General features: G+C 39.8%; 1 protein-coding gene across 1 annotated transcript in view; it reads left to right on the top strand.

The window, feature by feature from the left end:
* Nucleotides 1–321: 321 nt before the first annotated feature.
* Herpud2 (HERPUD family member 2) overlaps nucleotides 322–21,628 on the top strand; it is a 38,626-nt gene continuing 17,319 nt past the window's right edge. Inside the window, 4 exon segments of the mRNA XM_032909486.1 lie at nucleotides 322–984; nucleotides 16,285–16,362; nucleotides 18,850–18,963; nucleotides 20,106–20,257. Coding sequence (XP_032765377.1) covers nucleotides 838–984; nucleotides 16,285–16,362; nucleotides 18,850–18,963; nucleotides 20,106–20,257 — 491 coding nt within the window. The 5' untranslated portion in view covers nucleotides 322–837.

Genomic DNA, 21,628 nt, shown 5'->3' with positions numbered 1-21,628 from the left:
CTCGGGCGCTCGCGCGGCGCCGCGGCCCTGTCCCCGCCCTCCTCCTGCCTGCCACCTGCCGCCCGGCCGCGCCTGCGGGGACTGCCTAGCCGCAGTCAGGAGGGCCGGCCGCCGTAGCCCACAGTCACCGCGCCGCCCCGCGAGACCAGGAGGGCGAGCGCCGCGGAGCAGGAAGGGAGCGGCCGGCGGAGGCGCGGCGCTGGGCCGGCCTTCCTCCCCTCAGGCTCGCTCCGCTCTGAGCCGCAGGCTTGCTTTCCTCAGGCTCGCTCTCGGCCGCGGCCTTCTTTTCCTTCAGGCTCGCTCCTCGGTCGCGGCCTTGCTTGTCTCAGGCTTGCTCTCCGGCCGCCGTCATTTTCTTCAAGCTCGCTCTGCGGCTGTTGCCACCCCCTTCCAGGCTCGCTCCCCGCCACCGCCTTCCTCCTCCCAGGCTCGCTCTCCGGCCGCCGCCCCTCAGCCGCCCAGGCTGCGCGGGTGCTCGCGTGGGGCCTTGTTGCGTTTCAGCTCGGGGGTCGCCGCAGGGGCGGGGCGCTGAGCGGTCCGCCGCGGCCTCCCCTTCGCGTCCTCCCCAGGTCCTCTGCCCGCCTTCCTCCGCAGTCCGGAGCCTGGCGGAGCCCAGACCTGGCGGGGACAGCAGCGCACCCGGCCCGGCACCCAGAGCCTGCCGCCACCACCGCCACCGTCCATCGTTGGTACCGGCAATGGCCTTCGTATCGCCCGATGTGCTTGTGACTGATTTGGACCTGGAATTTTGAGAACTCACTTCTGTCCCCATCCCAGCCGTGCCCGCCCACTGGGCTTAGCAGCCGCGCCTCTAGACTGTCCGACTTTGAGAGCACCATGGACCAAAGTGGGATGGAGATTCCTGTGACTCTCATCATTAAAGCACCGAATCAGAAATACAGTGACCAGACTATTAGCTGCTTCTTGAACTGGACCGTGGGGAAACTAAAAACGCATCTATCTAACGTGTACCCTAGCAAACCAGTAAGTGTAAAGCTGGGTGCAGCTGCTCTGACCTGCTGCCTGGGAACCTGGTACCTCCCTTCTCCCAGCTTGCCCCTTCCTGGGCAAATAGGTCTTCATTCGAAATACTTTTGGTTCTGAGGTTGCGGGTGTCTCCTGAGTGATCCATCATTATCTTCCTAATGAGGTTCAGTTAATTAGTGAGTATACAGAAATACCAAGAGACAAGAATTTGCAGTTACAGCAAAGGGACCGTCTTCCGTGGAATTTAAAGTCATCAAATGTCAATGTCAGATGCTATTTTTGTTTTTCAGATAAAGAATCACTGTCCATATTAGAACTTCTGTTGCTTTCTAGGCTCAGAAATTGGTTCGTGGTGAAGAGAATTTTTTCCCCCTCCTGGAATAAGTATGTGACTTAGTGAAAATTATACTTTAACCATCGCTTCATTGCACTGGTCTAAGTTGCAGATTCACTTTGTCTCCCACCTCCCACTTCTCCTGAAGAGGATACAGACATTGAGACAAGTTCAGTCCTTCCACATACCTCAGTCATTTGATGCCTGTTTTGTTTTCTGTTGTATCATCTGTTTGTCCCAAATCAGTGTGGCTTTGTTTCCAGTTCTTAACTCTGTCTTGGTATTGGAAAGATAAACAGAATGGAGTCATTTGTCCCTTAGTTCAGATTTGAAGGGATGTAGTAAGTCTTGGGATAGTTTGGAGAACTATGTCATAGAGGATATTAAAGTGAGACTTTCATATTCTGTATCGTATAGCTTTTTCATTCTTGACTATCTAGTATTCAACTACTAAATCTTACTTTAAAATAATAAAAAGGCTTGCAATTTAGGGTGGGAAATATTTTGGCATATTTATCACTAACTGGTTGATGGTGCACCAACTGCTTTTTAGTCCTGCTCTGTGCTCTGAAGTATGGAAGATGCTTGATCAGTAACTGTTAAGATGTTTATGAACCTTGTCTGTTGTAGTATTGTTTAAGATTTAGACTTCCAGAATAACCACTGGATTGGTTTATTGCAAAAGCTGTTTTTTTTTTAAACTCATTTGGCATTAGCTCAGTTTGTGACACAAATAGTTTTTTGTGTGTGGGGAACACGAAGTTACTCAAGTAGTTGGAACAAAGTATTTACAAAGTTAGAGCTTTTGCTTATTCAAAGCCTACGTTTCAAAGTTAAGACTTACACAATGAGGATAACAATTCACAAAGAAATTAAGACTTATGAGAGTTTTCTATTACATGTTTTTGATTTCCCACATTTTAAAAACAGAAAGTACCTTGAGGGAATAGTTGTACTTGAAAGGCATACATTTCCACAGTACAGTTTATAACACAGCCCAAAAATTTAAAAGTACATTTTTAAGTCTATATACACTTTTATGTAGACCATAAAATATTTTAAAATACATTTTAAGACTGTGTACACCTGTATGGTATGTACTTGGTTGAGATCTATGTGTTATACTATTGCACAGTTAGACTCTTGGTCTTTGGTGTGTGGATCAAGAATTTGCATTAAGCCTAATGTGTAGTCTTAGCACTTGAGCTAGAAGCTAAGGATCAGTGTTTCAGAGTCATTTGAAGCTAACATGATCCTGTCCTCTAAACCAAAACAAATTTAATATTATTCTAAAACTTTTCTCTTCAAAGCAAAAACACTGTAAGATAGAAATTGTGAAGCCCTTTTGTCTTGTATGCCCTGGGAGGAGCCTTCTTGAGGTTGGAGGGTTTCACTTGCACAGGTAGTCAGTAGTCACTAGTGGGGTTCTGTGGGAGCACCTTGGACTCCTGCCTGAGGAGATCACTTGCTAGACTGTCTTTTCTGACTTGTCTGCCTCATAGACAAACTGGAAATTCTTTTGGAGGCTGCACCACATACTATCATTAATGCTTAACCTTGTAACGTTTCTCCAGCAAGTTTTCTGAGTGGATTGTAATCCTGTCAAGTTCATTTCTAGGTTGAAAACTTTGTGTAATTATTAGACTTGAGATTACATTGCAATATCACAGTTGTTGTGTAACTGTAGTAGTGGTATCCTGTAGCTATAGAAGACATCAGCTCTAGAATTGGGAGTCATACACATTGTCTTTGTAAGGTTATTTAGTGGGTAGAGACACTCTTGTGGAGACGGCTCGGGAGGAGGAGGCATGGGATACAGAACAAAGGGTGGACTGGCAGGGGGATAAAATCGGAGTGTTAAAAAAAAGATTAAATAAAATTAAAATAATAGAATCCAAACGTTTTTGTAGTTAAGATTATAACAGAAATTTAGATTCCTATGACTGCCCACAATGACTTACCCTGGCTCTTTAAATGTTTTAAGTATTGTATCCTACATGTATGTGCACATGTGTGCGTGTTTCACCTTCCTTCTGATTCAAAGTCTTACTATGTTATACCCCATGATCTCAAATTCTTGGGCTCAAGTGATTCATCTCAGTTTCCCAAGTTATGGGACTATAGGTATACATTACTCTACTTTCCTGCTATTGCTTCTCCTCTTCCTCTTCCTCCTTTTCCCCTCTTCCTCCACCCCCACAACTACCATTCTTTTAGAGTTAATGTTGCATTAATGACCCTAAACTTTATAGTACTATAATAATCAGCAATACAGCTATAAGTAAAAAGACTGGCTATTTAGTGGGCATGGAGGGGAAGATAATTTTTAGTTAAGAATTTAGACATTTGTCTTATATATTTGAAAAGTGTTTATAAATCATTAAAAACGTCCTATGTGGAATTGAGCTTTTGGAACTCAGTTAACTTCCAAAGATACTGGTAATTGGTTTAGGAATTGGGAACCAGTTTATGGTCATAGTGTTTTAGATAATTACAAAGTATATTTTAATAGGACATTTGCTATTATTGATGGGTTTAGTTTTTCAGTCCTAAAATTGGCCTGAAGTGTGAAATAATGATTCTTAAATTTCAGTAATTGCTACAGGGTGTTGAAAATACCTGTCAAAAGGTCAGTTTCTTTTTTTTTTTAAGATTTATTTATTCATTTATTATATATAAGTACACTGTAGCTGTCTTCAGACACACCAGAAGAGGGCATCGGATCTCTTTACAGATGGTTGTGAGCCACCATGTGGTTGCTGGGAATTGAACTCAGGACCTCTGGAAGAGCAGTCGGGTGCTCTTAACCGCTGAGCCATCTCTCCAGCCCCAAGGTCACTGTTTCTTTTTTTTTCGGAGCTGGGGACCGAACCCAGGGCCTTGCGCTTGCTAGGCAAGCGCTCTACCACTGAGCTAAATCCCCAACCCCATCACTGTTTCTTGAGTGTTGGATTCTAGTCTGAATTTGGACTTAGTTATCAGATACGTAAGTACCAAAACGGTTGAACTTAGAATGTTCAGTAGAATGTACAATCCAATAAAGATTAAAAATACATAGAGTTCACCAAAGCCCGGTTAGGCACGTACTTAACTGTTCTTATTTGCAAATGGTAGCTAGACATGGAGTTGACGTACCCTAAATTTGATGTTGAAGGCAAACCTTTCCAGTGCTTGGTGTCAAAGTGCCTTGTGATTGTGTGTCTTGCCTCTGGGTAGGTACCTGTGTCTTTGCTGTTTGTGGTGGTGCATACATAATCACTTTCAGTACCATCAATCTGACTAATTAGTAGATTAATCTATCAGAATCTTCACAAGTCAATCACTTCCCAAAGCCCCATCAGCTGACAACCAATCTAGCGCATTGATCTTCAGGGACATTTCAAATTCAAGCCAGGATATTCATAAAAGCTCGGCAGAGAGTCACACATGCCTGTAATCTTAGCTGTGGGGAGGCAGAGACAGGAGGATTCCTAGGTTTACTGACCAGTCAATGTAGCCAAGTTCAGTGTGAACTTCATAGGATAAAGTCTAGAAATCTGAGCTCAGGAGCTTCTGTCCTATATAATTGGTTCTGTGGTTTCAATCTATTTCTGTTCAAACCTCTTAAAAAGAAAAACTTTCTCCAGAGTAGTAGTTTTTTTTTAAATATTCTGTCAGGTTTCTTTCTTTCGTTTTTGTGCATTACTTGGGTAGCAGAGGTTTTCTGCCCAGCTGGTTAAGCAGATATTTGAGTACCCTAGCTCTGCTTCTAGGTTCCTGAGAGACAGGTCTGGATCATCCCACCTTGTTTGTTATCTAACCCTGCCCCACTGAACATGACCACTTTAGGGAAAACTTAGTGAGGAAGTGTACTGATGGGAAGCTGACTGTCGGTTGTAGGAGTGAATACTAAGAAGAAAAGTGTTGCTAACATTGATAGCTTTATTGATTTTGTGCTGCAGAGCCATAGAAACAGTTCGGTACTTCTAACTTGCTAATACTGAGTCTTCTTACTTCTTAAAATGAAAGTGCAAAGTTTGTTTTTAGTGTGTTAAGGTACTCAGATCTGGGCCTTTGTTACAGATGCTAGCATCACTTGGCTTAACTAGAAGAGAAGTAGATTTTCTCCCCTCACTTTAAAATTTGTTCTTACAGACTTGATACATTCTGTTTTGGTCAAATTCACACTCCAGAGAAGTGGGCTTTCAGTCAAGGAAAAAGGTGAATAAATGAAGTTGTATCATTTATTCAAGTTAAACTGATTGAGATCTCAAATTCTGTATTTTCTGTAATGCTGGAGATTATGCCAAGGCAACTCTTCACACATAGATTTACTCTCACTTGGCTTGCCTCATGCTTCAGTTCATTGGTACTTAAATTGAAATAATTTTTAACAAAGAAAAGTTTTAAGTCATTTACTTAACTTAGGCATATGAAAAAGTCATCTTCTGTTTTCAAAATCAATTCAGTTTTCTTTTAAAACTTAGGATAATCTGAATGCATTTGAATATTCAGTTGAGAGCAACAATATTTTACCAAATTATAATTCACATAATGTAAAATTTGTCATTTAGATTATAGAACTCAGTGGCCTTTTGTATTTTTCCAGTTATCACTATTGCCTTGCAGCACATTCTCATTACCTCCCAAATACAATCCTTACCCAATTAATAGTCACTTCCTCTTCTTTGTTTCCAACCTCTTGGCAACCACTAATCGTCTGGCCTATTTAGGGCATTTCATGTAAAGGGAACATAGATGTAAGACATTTTATTTATATCTGGTATCTTTCACTTACCATCACAGTGGCGTGTGTTATAACATGAATCAGCATGTCTTAGGGCTGAATATGTCATTGTATGTGTTATAACATGAATCAGCATGTCTTAGGGCTGAATATATCATTGTATGTGTGTATGCTTGTACTTTATGTTTTCATGCAGTAGTAGATTGACATTTGGGTTCTTTCTAATTTTGGCCATTATCAGCAATGAGGTTATGAACATTACATAAGTTTTTGTTTTTTTCCATCTTTATTAACTTGGGTATTTCTTATTTATATTTCAATTGTTATTCCCTTTCCCGGCTTCTGGGCCAACATCCCCCTAACCCCTCCCCATCCCCTTCTGTATGGGTGTTCCCCTCCCCATCCTCCCCCCATTACCGCCCTCCCCCCCATTACATAAGTTTTGATGTGGATATTTGACTTTAGTTGTTTGTGGTATATACCTAGGGATGTAATTGGATGTATGTGCTGTGTCTTAGGGTGGCTTTTTCTCACTTCTAAGGAATTGCAAGTCTTCAACAGTAGTGACACCATTTTACACCATCAGTGATGTGTGAGTTCTAATCACCCTATACCTGTGTCTGCATTTGCTTTTGTTCCACATATTCTAGAAGGTTTCCTTGTGATTTTGTTACATTTTTGTGTTCTGCTTCTCTGAATAGTTTTCTTGCTGTGAACCACTGTTTAGATGGAAATGCTAAAGTACTAACACACAGTTGCTTGTATAATCTGCTAATATTAGTGTGCCATTTGTAGACATTAGCAAAGTGGGTTTCTTCTAGTGTTTCAAAGTAGGTAATGTGATCAACGGGATATTTCATTTTATTCCTTAATGACTTGTAAAATAATGATAAAAATGAAGTTTACCCCCCAAAGATGTGCAAACTATTTTGAGCTTTCAGTATTTCATTTAACATTTCATTTAGTGTCTACTTAAGCACAGTGCTAGACTGTAGGAACACAAATGAACCATTCCATTCTTAACGTTCGTATTTCTTTTATGGACACAAACATGTAAATAAACTTAGTGGTCGTGGTTTGCTTCAGGACGGGAAGGAAGAGGATGAGTGAAAAGAGAAACTACTGAGTTGGTAAGTCAGGGCGGCCTGGCTAAGGCTGTTTTAAGGTCAGGATCTAAAATTAGGCTTCGGGTGTCCAAGCTGGCAAAGAACTTGGGAATATGAGTGAATGCTAGCTTGGCTAGAGAGCGGATCAGGAAAAACTACTCGAGGAAGTTGGAGAGAAATAAGAAGTCACGACTAGCCACAATTAGGGGATCAGAATTAATAGCCCTGTGAGATAGCTTTGGGTGAAGGCGTTTGTCCACCCGATTCCCACCCTTGTGAACTCACATAATAGTAATAATACATTCTTTTTATGAATTAGAATTAAATCGTATGTGTTTTAGAATGGATCAGGATTGATTGGTGTTTTTAGAAGATCACTATAGCTCCTAAGCTTAGAGTGGAAGCAAGAAAATGAGCTGAGAGGCTCTTGTGAAAGCATAGCCAAGAGAGAATGATTTGTATTAGGCATTGAACAGTAGACATAGGGAAAGGGTAGACCTGAGCAGGTAGCCTTAAAGGATCTGATGCCAGTTACATATAGGAGGCAAGATCAAAGAGGGATTGGCTATGCCCAGGTATTTCACTTTAAGAACCAGTGGCATAGGGAAGGAGAAAGAGCCCCAGAGGGGGACCTGGCATTTGGCGTTCATTGTTGGTGTGTTGCCCAGGAGTTGCCAGTTAAAACATAGAATCTGTTACATATGGGAGCAGTTGGATAAATGGGTCTCAGTCTGAGAGAAACAAAGCACCTGGATGGAAAGAGAAAATGGACTTTGGGTATTGGATAGACAATTGAGCAAAAGGCCATAGGGTCAAATATCAGTGACACTATTGAAATGAGAACAGACCCTTTAATCTGTCTTGCAGTGGTATAAATGGGGGAGGCTATGACACCATCTCGTAAGTATCAGAACCTTTTGTTGGGTACTTCTGAGTCTTACCCTCAGTCTGTTAAAAGATTAGTTAGTCATTGGTCATCTTTCTGTTCAGTAGATAAGCTTTAAGAAGAGTTTTTGGGGAAAGGCATTCTCTCCGGGCTATTAACTTAGTCATTAGATAGCATTGTTTAAGTTAAATGGGATGTGCACTAGATCATTTATTTGTTTGTTTGTTTTTGACACAGGATTTCTTTCTATAGCCTTGGCTGTCCTGGAACTTGCTCTGTAGTCCAGGCTGGGTTTGAACTCAGAGATCTGCCTGGTTCTGCCTCCTAAGTGTTGGAACTAATGATGGGCATTGTTATGACTGCTTAGTTCTTTTTTTAAAATTTTTTTTTCTTTTTTCAGAGCTGGGGACCGAATCCAGGGCCTTGCGCTTGCTAGGCAAGCGCTCTACCACTGAGCTAAATCCCCAACCCTGACTGCTTAGTTCTTAAATTTAATAATTATGCATACTTTCACATGAGAGACCCATAGATTGGGAGCTAGGAATTCTCAAAATACTTGATTTTGAAAATTTATCTTGAATATAAAAGTCATTATCAATAGTCTGGATGATCACTTTAGTTATGAAATTTTATTACTTTGTTATTAATTTTTTAATTTTAATTTTTTGAGTGTTTGTGGAGCTAGGGTTATAGGCAACTGTGAGACACCCAAGTGGGTTCTGGGAGCAGACCTTTGGTCCTTTCCAAAAGCTGTATTCTGGTTAGGGTTTTTGTTTTGTTTTTTGTTTGTTTTGTTGTTACCTTGATGCAAGCTAAGGTCACCTGGGTAGGAGAAACTTCAGTTGAAAAAATGTCTCTATGAGGGACAGTTGCCCATAGGTAAGTCTGGGCACTTTCTTGGCCAGCTGTGCGCAGTGCCACTTCTGAGCAGGTGCTTGTAGGTGGTGTGAAAACAAGTGAACGGCCATGGAGGACAAGCCTAGTGAGCAGCAGTCACCGTAAGCCCTGCTTCAGTTCCCGACTCCCAGTCCCTGCCCTGACTCTCTCAGGGATGGGGGTGCATGTCTCCTCGGGCTGTGTGGTCAGTGTTTTATCACAGTAGTAGGGAAGCAACTGATGCAAGCAACGCACGTCTAATAGCTGAGCCGCGTCCCCAGATAGGGACGCCATTGAACCTGTAGACCTGTCAGGGGGCTCCAGGGTCTACCTGTCTGTCTGCTGAACATGGGGCTTGCAGGTGTTTGCTACTGTGCCTGGATTTTTGTGGGTGCTAGGAATCCAAACTCAGGTCCTCATTCATGAAGGGCAGGCATTTTACTGACTGAACCGTCTCCCCAGTCCTAGGACCTGTGTTTTGAAATGAGTAATACTGCTGAATGTGTTGTAACTTCTATTGCATGGTTTTCAAGAATGTGCTTCTGAAGACTGAAGTGTCTGAAGCTATTGCCTCTGGGAAAATTTAATCTCAGTCTAAATTATAAAATTGATTTTTCAGTGCACTTAATATGTATTATTAACATTGTATAGATTAGTGGATTATACTGGATGTGTGTGTGCCAGTGATCCTTAATGCTGCATTTTCTAACACTTATTTCTTTCTCAGAAGCAGTAGTTTCTGATTAATCCATTACTGTTAAAGTTTTAATTAAAATGTAGAGGTACTCTATTCAGAATTGCAGTAGATAATGCACAAGTCACTTACTTAGAATCAGTTGGTAAACCATTTTCCACTAAAAACCCAAGGTTAAATGACTTAAGCTTTGGACATGGATGTTTTGCCAACATCAAAATGTATTTCTCTTCATACAGAGGAGACTGAAGACCTGTGTTGTTATTAGAAATGTCATTTGAAACCGAGACTGGGAAGTTACTTTAGTATGGGTCAAGACTTTCTTGTTCAGTCAGTTGTAGCTTTGGTCAAGTTTGTGTGTGTGTGTGTGTGTGTGTGTGTGTGTGTGTGTGTGTGTGTGTGTGTGTTGTATTGAGTATCCTGAACGTTTTGCTTTAATGCTAGACACAACTCCCAACAATTTCACAGAATCCTGTAGGGTGTCATGAAACCATGTGATACAGAGACCAGAAATTAATATCTGTGGATCACTGAATGTTGTGCTTTGTTCTAAGAGGTTGGTATATCTTCTGTTCTTAGACTCTAGCCTGTGCAGTAAATACTATTATTATCCTCCTTTTGTAGATTAGAAATTCCAGGCACAGGGTGGTGGCTGTAGGATCTTGTACACATTTCCTGACTCGTGTACACACACACACACACACACACACACACTCTCTCTCTCTCTCTCTCTCTCTCTCTCTCTCTCCCTCTCTCTCTCATATTCTGTGAGTCCAGCCCCTATACACAAGACCCCATTTCCCAGTTTCTAGTAACAAATAAATGATGTTATTCTTTGTATTTTATGTTTTCTATTCTGCAATTTTTTTCTTTCTATTGGACTCTTCATTTGGCATACAAAAATTATTTTTTCTAAACACAAAAAAAAAAAAAAAAAAAGAAGAAGAAGAAGAAAGGAAGAAAAAAAAAAGAGCCAAAAAACCACAAAAGAAAAAAAAATTGGGAACTAACTTTCTCAATAATCCATCTCTCTTGAAAATACAATGTATTTCTCTCCTGTGGGGCAAAGTGCATTTTTAGTTTTATATAATTACTGTTTCATTATATTGCTGTTCTTTTCTCTTGAGTCTGTTCCAGTTAGGTTTGGTTTGGAGTGTTTTGGGGTTTGTTTGTTTGTTTTAGTTATGAGACAGAGTGCATTAGTACACACGTTTCAGACTGTTCAAGTATCAACAGACCCACTATGTAGGTAACAGTGTTGTTGTTGTTAATATTATTAGTTAAATTTTACATTACAGTCCTTATTCCCCTCCTGGTCCACTCTCAGACTGTTCTGCATCCCATTCCTCTTCCCCCATCTTCAAGAGGATGTACCCATTCCCCACCCCACCCCACCCCCCAACCTACCAGACCTCTCCATTCCCTAGGGCCTCAAGTCTCTTGAGGGTTAGGTGCATCTATCTCACTGAGGCCATACCAGGAACCTCTACTTTATATATGTTGGGGGGCTCATATTAGTTAGTGTATGTTGTTTTATTTCTGGGTCTTTGATTCTATTCCATTGGTCAGTGTGTCTCTCTCCGTACCAATACCATGCAGTTTTTATCACTATTACTCTGTAGTATAGATTGAGGTCAGGGATAGAGCTGTTATTCTACCAAGGTTGTTTACATTATGTTACAATGTTCACTAGCATTCCTAGTGATCGTTTTGTAGGATGCTTTGCAAGGAATGCAGCGATAAATAGACTAATGTGGGAGGAGAAAGTCCCTGGTATATTAGAAGCCTGGGAACATTTGAATAAATATAAATAAATTTATTGGCACTTAGATACAGTAGAATGTTATAAATTTGTCAAGAGGAATTAGGAAGCTATTTGTGTATGCCTAAGGTGTTATCTACAGGATATACTGAGAAAGCATGACATCAGAAAATAAGCACAGTTGGTTTCCTGCCTTTTATGTAAGAAGGAAAAGAGAACTATGTATGTGTATTCATATAATGAGAAGGGATACACTGTTATAAGTGGACTTAAATTTTATTTACTTGAACAAGGGGCACTTATAAATGCTTATAGCACTTAGGAATATGCTGCCCCCTTACCAGCAATCATTGCTCATAGCTCCTCAGGAGGAGTGGGCCAATGAATCCCTCCCCAGGCCTTGTTAAGGTACCCTCTGCTACTGTAAATTTGTGGTTGACTAGCCATTTCACGTCCAGAAGATAGTCTTTCACACTTCTTTCCATTCTCTAGCGTTTGCATGCTGTGCATACTTTCGTCTTCAATGTTTTCCTGAGTCATGTTGGAGGGAGGTGATAATAGATGTCTTGTTTCAGACTGACTCTTATCAATCTTGTATTCTCAGCCTTTTGACAAGCTATGAGTCTAAACTAACTGCTTGAAGCTTGAAGCTACAGTGGTCATGCCACTATTGTACCAGTGGTATATTAGCTCTCAGATGGAACTCAATATTTTGACTGACCCTACTGGTATTTATCTTAAGGATACGGAGGGGAAAAAACTATCAGGACTTCATTCAAATCATATGTAAAAATCTTTGGTTATTATTTTGAGATTATAAATAGATAAAAACAATTTTCAGATAGCATATTAATGCCATTATCAAGTATAGTTTTAAGGGTGAGGGAAGAGACAAATAAGTGAAAATGTGAAATAGAAAATATAAGTCTGAACTCAAGGCTTAAGGTTTTTTTCCCCCTAAAAATCAAGAACTGATTTTGTAGCTTTGGTTCCTGAAGACAAGAGTAAGTACTCCAAATTCTCAGATTTCTGTCTTTCAGTACAGTTTCAATGAAAAAGAGTGGCAGTCCTAAGTTACCTCATCGGAAAAGGTAGAAGCTGAACGAACCTAAGGGCATTTTGTGTCTGACAGTAAGAAAACTATTAGAGCAGTTACAGATCATGTCAAAGGGATTTTAAAGGGAATTTAAAGGGATCCATAATGGTCAAAGATGGAGCGTCTGAGGCTAACTGGGAAAAAAAAAAAGAGTTAGTATTCAAAAGCAAAAATTCTGTGAACGCACAAAGATACAAAAGGGAAAAAAATTAGCACCTCACTGGTCGTTCTGGAGGTTGCGTGGGGCACTCACTCTGAAAGCTGACAAAGGCAGTAGTTGTACATTGTGGTGTTTTCTTCATAGAGACTGAATAATAAAAGAGTTAATAAGATTAAGTTCTGGAACGGTCATACTAAAACCAGAAGGAATTATGGAGTTAGGAAACTGAGTTTGCTACTCCTAATGCAAGAATGGGTCTGAGCAACTATGTAGGTAACTAGTAAGGTAGATTGTAAATTTTTAAGGGACAGATCAGTCTGGCAACATCAGAACCACTGATCAAGCTCAGTGTCACTCAAAGTCACTATCCTAATCTACATGTGCCAAAATCGGTGATGTGCAGGAAGTGATGGCACTATTACAAAGTACTCTGTCAAAGACCTTAATCTGAATCCAATTAACCTTCTCACACTAAGTACTGCTGTGGAATACCAGGGGATACATGTGGCTCAAACAGGACAGAATGTAACTAAGATGAGATGACTTCTTTAAAAAGCACACAGGACAAATGAAAAGAAAGTGGAAATGTTTGGGGGTTATAGGTCTGGGCCAGCATTTGTGACATGGTGGCACGCATCTGTAATCCCGGTGCTTGCTTGGGAAGTGCAGAAAAGGGAACCAGAAGTTCAAGCTCATTTGTAGCAAAATATAGGGCACCTGAGGCTGAATTGACAAGGTCATCTGTGGCTGTGTAGAAAGCTTGGGACCTACCTAGGCTACATGAGAGGCTACATGTCTCAAAAACATAAAAATATTAAAGCGATATAACCCAATCATATCAGTTGTATGAGGCTCTTGTTTGAGTCAAACCATCTCTAAGGAATTTTAGAGTAGCGAGAAACATTGAGCTTCATGGTTGGATGTGGCAGTCTTACAGTTATTAACAAACAAAACCCTAGTGATTGCACCAAACCAAGTGAAAAGAGAGATGTATTTGCTTTAATGTACTCTACTAGAGGTGAGGTTTTGTGGGGGCAGGGAGGAATGGGATAGGATAAGAACTATAGAATGTCAGTTGATGATGAATACTTGAGAGGTTTTTTTTAACATGATAGTGGTTCTTCTCATTCCATCCACTTCGTGCAGGAGAATTTGCACAAGGACTGTTCTTTAGGTCAAGTGATAGTATAACACACTAATGTCTCTAATGAAACGTTGAGGCTGGTGGGAAAATGATGATTTATAATGCTATAATATTTATAAAATGAACTTCTCTAGGGTTCATTTGATCAGTATTGACTCCTTGCTTAACTTACCTAGCATGAACTTGTGCAATAATTTACCATTCACTGCCTGTAGGTTGCAGAATAAGAAACTCTTGCTTTCTCTTAGAATCAGAGCATTCAATTCGAAATACTTTGTAACTTCTAGTCACTACCTGTGAAAACTTCTCCAAAGACGCTAGCTGCATGTCATCTAATTCAGCTTATTTATGAAGACGAACTGTCAGATCCCGTGTCTAAGTACCACTGGTCTGTCCCTCTGTCTTCCCTCTTCAGACGGGGTTTCTTAAACAGTTACTACGAAGGACAAAGGTTTAGCTGAAGAGCTGCATAGGGTGAAATACGGGAGAAGGGAGCTTGGTGAATTTCTATGCACCTTTACTTTTTTTTTTTTTAAAAAAAGAAATTTTATTAGTCTTTAAATTTCAAGTTGCATATGTGTTTTGATAATATTTAACCCCTATTTCTTTCCACATCCACTCCTCTCCTCTTTACCCACTCAACTTTGTATCTTTTTTTTTTTGAGCCCTTCAAGACCAAATTATGCTGCTCAAAATATTCTTGGATGGGCCTTAAACTCTCGTACCTACTTGCCCTTAGGGGATAAAGGATGCTGCTGGGTAGCTAGCTGGGCATGCTGCATTTGGTGAAGTATGTGTGGATGAAAGGCAGTGAAGAAGTTTTAGGTCCTCCATAGTCTCCAGCCATGTCGCACATCTCGACTTGTTTCCCTGTTAGCCATCCAGAAACTCTTGGAACTCAATCCTTTTGGTCTTTGATGGAAATAAGTATAGTTGATTAAGTCACTGACCATCTGTTAACTCAAACTGGACCCTCTTTCTGGAGATTGAGACAGGAATTGACAACTCTAATCCCAGGGATGGTTCCCCTGGAAACCAAGCCTTATCCCAAGACTATTTATTTCTCTCTAGATACTGGTTATCTCATTAGCAAACAAAATCTAGAGGAGTGGTTCTTACCCTGTGGGGTGTGCCCCCTTTTGAGAGTTGAACGACCCCTTTTCACTGGGTTTGCATATCAGATATCCTGCATATCATTATGCATTACATTATGATTCATAACAGCGAAATTACAGTTATGAAGTAGCTATGAAAAATATTTTATGGTTAGGGGTCACTCTAACATGAGGAAGTGCATTAAAAGGTTGAAGCATTAAGAAGGTTGAGGATTACTGTTCTAGAGTAAGGATATTACAGAGAGGTTAAATGGCAGGAAATGAGATGAAGACCAAATATGTTTTTCTAATGTCATAGAACTCTATTCAGTTTTTATGTACTGGTTATAGGCTTCAAGATTTGGCATTTTAAAAAAAACTTTGTGTTTAATATAGGAATTTACATGTAACATGTTAGATATAGCATGCTAAAATCATGTCTATCAGTTTAAGCATCTTGAAAGGATAACTGAATTTTCCTAGTGTCTTCAGTGTCTAAGAGTGCCTGAACTATAGATCTCACTCAGCATGACAATATCTATTATGACTTTTATTTATATGACTCTTGCCAGAGCCATGCTGAAAATAAAGTTTGTTAAAAATTACATTTATAGCTTGGATTGGATTTGGGATTTGACATTTGATATGGCTAATAAATTATTTTCATGGAATTCAAGGAATGGTTTGCAAATAGGCCTTATAGGAACTACCAAACACACTCATTTTAAATAGTGCTAACAATGTGAACTTTAGCAGATGTATCATGAAGTACAATGTGTAACAGAGCCAAGCAGAACATTTCTATTATGCATTACTTGCAGAGGTGAATCTCCATGGACTTGGGTTGGCTTTTCTGTTGGGTTGGTTTTGCTGTTTTAAGTGTGTGTATATACTGTGAGTGGCAGGAACAGTTAAAGGGAGACGAGGTATGGAACTTGCCATGCAAATGACTTTCAAATTAAGACCAATCAGCTCTTCCGTGTTATATTTGGAGGGAAGAAATTAAATCTGTATATTTCATATTTAAAAAATACTGACAAAAACAGTTCAAGATAATTGGTGATCTTGAAAAGGCGTCTTCTGTTGATTAGTGATAGAAGTCCTTTGCTTTTTCATTTATATGAGCTTGAAGGCTTTTAGTTAAGAGCACTACATTATAGCTGATTAAACAGATTTCTAGTTTACCTGTTTGTCAAGTTTTATGGTGGTGACCTACATTTTGTTTATGGATGTGCAGCCGTTTACTCAGCTCTTAACTGCCTTCAGCAGAACCTGGGCTAAAAAAAATCTTAAAATATGTGTTTTCTGTTTATTTGTCCCCCAAGGAGAGTTTAGTTTTATCCAGATTTAGTCATGTTATCCCTAACCTTAAATTTACGTAATTAAAAGGCTGACTTCTTTTTTCTATACCATTTCTAGTTGACAAAGGACCAGAGGTTGGTGTATTCTGGCAGACTACTTCCTGACCATCTGCAGCTGAAAGACATTCTCAGAAAAGTAAGCTCTCCTTCTACCTTAGAAGAGCGAGAGAAGCCGCCTCTCAGGCTTTGTCTAGCCAGTGTAGTTCATCAACCCCTGGGGGTAGCAGAACAGATAAAAATAAGTAAAACAAGCAACAAAACAACAGGACACAGAGGTTGTTTGGCCAACAGTTCTGTATGCCCGTCGAGCTAAGTCTGACGTGGGGTGACATATTTGTATTCAGATGCATTCCGTCTTTTAGAAGAAAACATTGGCTTGTCAGGACTGCAGGAATAGTGTTTACAGCAGTGAAAAATTTAAATTTAAAGAACATCTCTTTAAACCCATTTTCAGTCGGGCCATGTAACGATTTAATAAAAATTGTTTGAGTTAGCAGTTTAATTTCAGGACAGGAAGTAGGAAGTTGCCTTGGTGCCATATCCGCTCCCAGTGTAAGTGCTGATGCTCAGGCAGCGCTGGATATGGGTCAGGGTAGGTTTTGATAGTCAGCTTGGCTGCTGGTTAGTTGATGCCACCTTTTACCTCACTGTCCCTTGTGCTCTTGACATGCTACCTTTTGTTTGTGACTACACAAAATTGAATAGCTTGACATTTAGTGCTTGGCTTTTTAACATAACTGTAGATGCAGGTATTCCCGACCTGTTCTCCTCTGTTTATACTCACCTGTGGGAACCTAATAAATATGTTTCAGTTGTGTGCCTCGCCTTTAACAGTTGACACTTCGCCCTGGCACAGAAAGTTTAAAATAGAGTGTCAATGTATTTCTTCTGCTTAAGTAATATTTTAGCGTGTTTACAGCACAAAGAGCTCTCATCCACTTTCCCCCAGGCGTGACCACCCAGCTTTACTTATCTGTTGTGATCAGTGGACACTATCACTCAAAATTATGCATACTCAGTTAATTACTCTGGGTGATGCATGTCTCATGGATTTTGACAAATGTCTCATCTGTTTCCACCATTATGGTATCAGTAGACTAGTTCTAAACCACGCTCCCCTGTTTATTGTTTGCACTTGGTTTCTTTTGTGATCCTGGGATCATCCTCAGGACTTTGCACATGCTAGGATAGCTCTACCACTGAGCTAGCCTTAAAGTTGTTTTGTTTTCCTGCTGAAAACTGTTAATGCTGTCTGCTTTTTGAAATACAGGTGCATTTATTGTTCATTGTTTTCTGAATAATAGCTTAAAACCTACACATTAATACTCTCAGAATTTGATTGTTGTAGACCTTGTCAAGGGCCATGTTAAATTTTAAATAGTTCTTTGAACTGTTTCTCTTAAAGTTGTTTTTGTTTGTTTCTTTGTTTTGTTTTGTAAAATGTTGCCATTGGCTCTGCACACTGTTTAGTTATAAAATATTCTATAGATGTATCCCTGAAGGTGAATGTGGGCTGTGATTAACCATTATTAGTATGATCTTTTGGCACTGGGTTTATAGGGATACACAATGGATAGATATTTTTTAGTATTTCCTGCTCAGAAGCAGAGAGATTCTATATATTAAGAAACACCACCTCATGCTGTCTGTCTGAACCCTTTCCGTAAGCTGCATAGCCCTAAGAACTTCATCCTCTAGGCTCCTAAAGCAATTGTGGTTTATGCTTCTCAGTTTTATGCAGAAGACTTTGACATATGTCCGTCATTGTGTCCCAGTACGTTAGCTTGGTCTGTTAACCGTGTCCTAAGTTTCTTTAAGGTTCCTGGAAGTTGATCAAGCCTCCCCACTCCTCACTCTGGGATCTTTCTTGACTCTGCCTACCTGTCCTGCTCATGTGCATGTTCTCATTGCATGTAAGGGTCTCCTTCACTCATGTCACTCTCTGCTGTTCTTAGTTGCTCTCCAGCTTATCAGCTTTGTCTTCTGTAAATGTGTATGTGGCCTCACTGAAGCCTAAAGGCCAGCCAGTCAGTAGTTAGAGTGCGTTCCCTCATCTGTACGTTTGTGGAAATAATTCAGAATATGTAGAATACAATTCAAAGATATGCTCTATACCTGTGTGTAAATGTTATAGATGAAAATGGCGGCTTAATTTGGAAAGCAATAAAAAGCTGTACTTCACCTTGCTAAAATTAAGGCAAATGAGACCGAGTATATGTAAGTAATCAAAGTTCAGAAACCAGTCAAAGGTCCATCCAAAACATCAAGGTCATGCCTCTATTTTGTTAGTGCGATACTACATGCTTTCCTAGTGAAATAACAATTTGTGTTGATAAAATTTTGTACTATTTGTTGCTTCAAGTCTGCTTTACATATGTCAAGTACTGTACTTATTGGGTATTATTGGGTATTTAAACAACTCTTCAAGCATAGAGAGAAAATACTGAATTCAGAAGGCCTCGAAGTATTAAAATGGCAAACTTACCTGCAAACACTGATCAATTTATTGCTAACAAAATGGCTGGGCTAGAAAGGAAAGGAATTTAAGTCTTAAGTAGTTCAGCTTAGCTAGTGACTTTTGTACTGTACATTTTTCTTTAAATGTGATCTTCTTTAATTTTAGCAAGATGAGTATCATATGGTTCATCTAGTCTGTGCTTCTCGGAGTCCTCCCAGTTCTCCAAAATCCAGCACCGATAGAGAAAGCCACGGAGCACTGGCATCCAGCACCAATTCTGTGAGTTATTTTGAGGGGAGTTAAACTTTTCAGATTCTCTTACTGCTCTGAAAACTAAATAGAGAGCTGGGGTATAGTTCCACAGTATAGTACTTGACCTGCATAGGTGAGGCTGTGTGTTCAGTCCTTACTACAACGAAGAACAAATATTCAAACAAAAAAACCTAACCTGAATAAAAAGACAGAACACTTGGTGTTGATAGGTTTGTTTGTTTCTTTCTGATCATATTTGTTTTTTTTGATAGAGTCTCATGTAACTTTGTTTGGTCTTGAATTCATTGTGTAGCTGAGGCTGGCCTTGAACTACTGATCTACCCGCTTCTACTTCCCAGTTCCTAGGATCAGAGGCCTGTGCCCCAGGAGGCAGTTAATTGTAACAAGCTTAGAAGGACTTACAAATAACACTGTATCTAACTTCAAGATGAGACTGCTATAATTAATGCGATTATGTTTTAAATATATAAAACACTGGAAAGCCAATTTTCTAACAGTTACTCATTGAGGAACTTTTCAAAGTTGTATTTTACTGAACCATTCGATCATTGCCTGAGGGCTACAATCCTGATTGGCATCTTGTTGGCTTGTAAAAACAAAATTGTTTGTGGCATTCATAAAGTGATAGAAGTTTAGAGTTGAAAACAGTCTGAAAATCTCAGGCAGTCCTGTTTTTTTCTAAGAGGGAGGATATAGAGACCTTTAATGGCTTGTTAAGGTTATGCTCTTGGTTAGTGTCAGATACAACAGGAAGTTTAGATCCCTGCTTTTCCTCAAGTTCCCCATTCTACTAACACTGGTACAGATGTACGGTACAAGATATCTGGCTATAGTAACAGTTCACATGACTAGAATTGGTGGCACTATTTAACACTTGTTATGTGTTAGGCATTGGGAAAGGAGTTTTTTGTGCTGTAGTTTAATCTGCATAGTTTCATATGTATATTTTTATAGATTGTTATTCTGTTGTCTAACTGATAAATGCAATAATACTATTACAACCTTGGCTTTCTGACCTTTAAAGTATTATTAAAATTAAAGTATGTTTTATTGGCTACGAGATTCAAATCAGTTTCTAAAATTCAGAGGGATTTTATAAATATATGTTTGGCAAGACATAATTACTTTGTTTGCTTGCTTGTTTGTAGAATTCAGATCATTCTGATTCAACCACTCCATCACCCAGTCAAGAGAGTTTGTCACTAGTTGCTGGTTCTTCAGAAGGATTGAGGCACCGTACTCTTCCACAAGCACAGACTGACCCAGCCCAGAGTCATCAGTTTCCATATGTAATCCAAGGGTAAGTGAAATTATGGGTTTTAATTAATTATAACCCATAAAATTATTAAAAAATTTCCTTTTGATTTTTCATGATAGTTTTTAACTTTGTTAAAGTATATTTGAAATTTACCTACTTATTTTTCAAGTATTCGCATATGCTTTATATATAAACAGAGGAAATAGAAATAAAACTAGGCAATTACTAAAAGTGAGAAGCTGAAAAAAGTAGCAACAAAATATTAAATACTGACTAATGTATTATATAACCGCAGTGTGCAGTCGTTTGGCTGAATGAATAGACAAGTTGTTTTATTTTTTTTCCAAATTTCATATATTATACAATGAAATATTGTCCCTATAACTCACCCCCACGTTCCCAGCATGCCCTCTTCCTCAACTTCATGTTTTTGTTTTGCTTTTTGAAAAATTCACCAAGTCCAGTTACTGCTTCCCATATTTGCATGAGGTGGGGCATTTGCTAGAGCATGGAAAACCTAGCAGTGGCCATATCCTCATAAAGAATGGCTTTCCCTGGGGCTGGAGAGATGGCTCAGTGGTTAAGAGCACTGACTGCTCTTCCAGAGGTCCTGAGTTCAAATCCCAGCAACCACATGGTGGCTCACAACCATCTGTAATGCGATCTGATGCCCTCTTCTGGTTTCTGAAGACAGCTACAGTGTACTTATATATAATAAATAAATAAATCTTAAAAAAAAAAAATGGCTTTCCCAGAAGCTGGAAAGAACCCAGATGTCCCTCATCAGGGAAATGGATACAGAAAATGAACACACAGTGGAGCACTACTCAGCTATTAAAAACAATGACTTCTTGAAATTTTTAGGCAAATGGATGGAACTAGAAAATATCATCCTGAGTGAGGTAACCCAGTCACAAAAGAACACACATGGTATGTAGTCACTGATAAGTGGATATTAGCCCAAAAGCTCAGAATACCCAAGATACAATTTATAGACCATATGAAGCTCAAGAAGACCAAAGTGTGGATGCTTCAGTCCTTTTTAGAAGGAGGAACAAAAATACTCAGAGGAGGAAATATGGAGACAAAGTGTAGAGCAGAGACTGAAGGAAAGGTCATCCAGAGACTGCCCTATCTGGTGGATCTGTCCCATATGTAGACACCAAACCCAGACAATGTCAAGTGGTGCATGCTGACAGGAGATTGATACGGCTGTCTTCTGAGAGGCTCTGCCAGAGCATGACCAATACAGAGGCAGATGCTCATAACCAACCATTGGACTGAGCACGGGGTCCCCAGTGCACGAGTTAGAGAAAGGACTGAAGGAGCTGAAGGGGTTTGCAACCCATAGGAAGAACAACATCATCAACTAACCAGACCCCCAAGAGCTCCTGGGGACTAAACCACCAACCG

The sequence above is a fragment of the Rattus rattus genome, chromosome 8, assembly GCF_011064425.1.
Source record: "Rattus rattus isolate New Zealand chromosome 8, Rrattus_CSIRO_v1, whole genome shotgun sequence".
In the NCBI taxonomy this organism is placed as follows: domain Eukaryota; kingdom Metazoa; phylum Chordata; class Mammalia; order Rodentia; family Muridae; genus Rattus; species Rattus rattus.
This window is presented reverse-complemented; position numbering and strand designations above follow the sequence as displayed.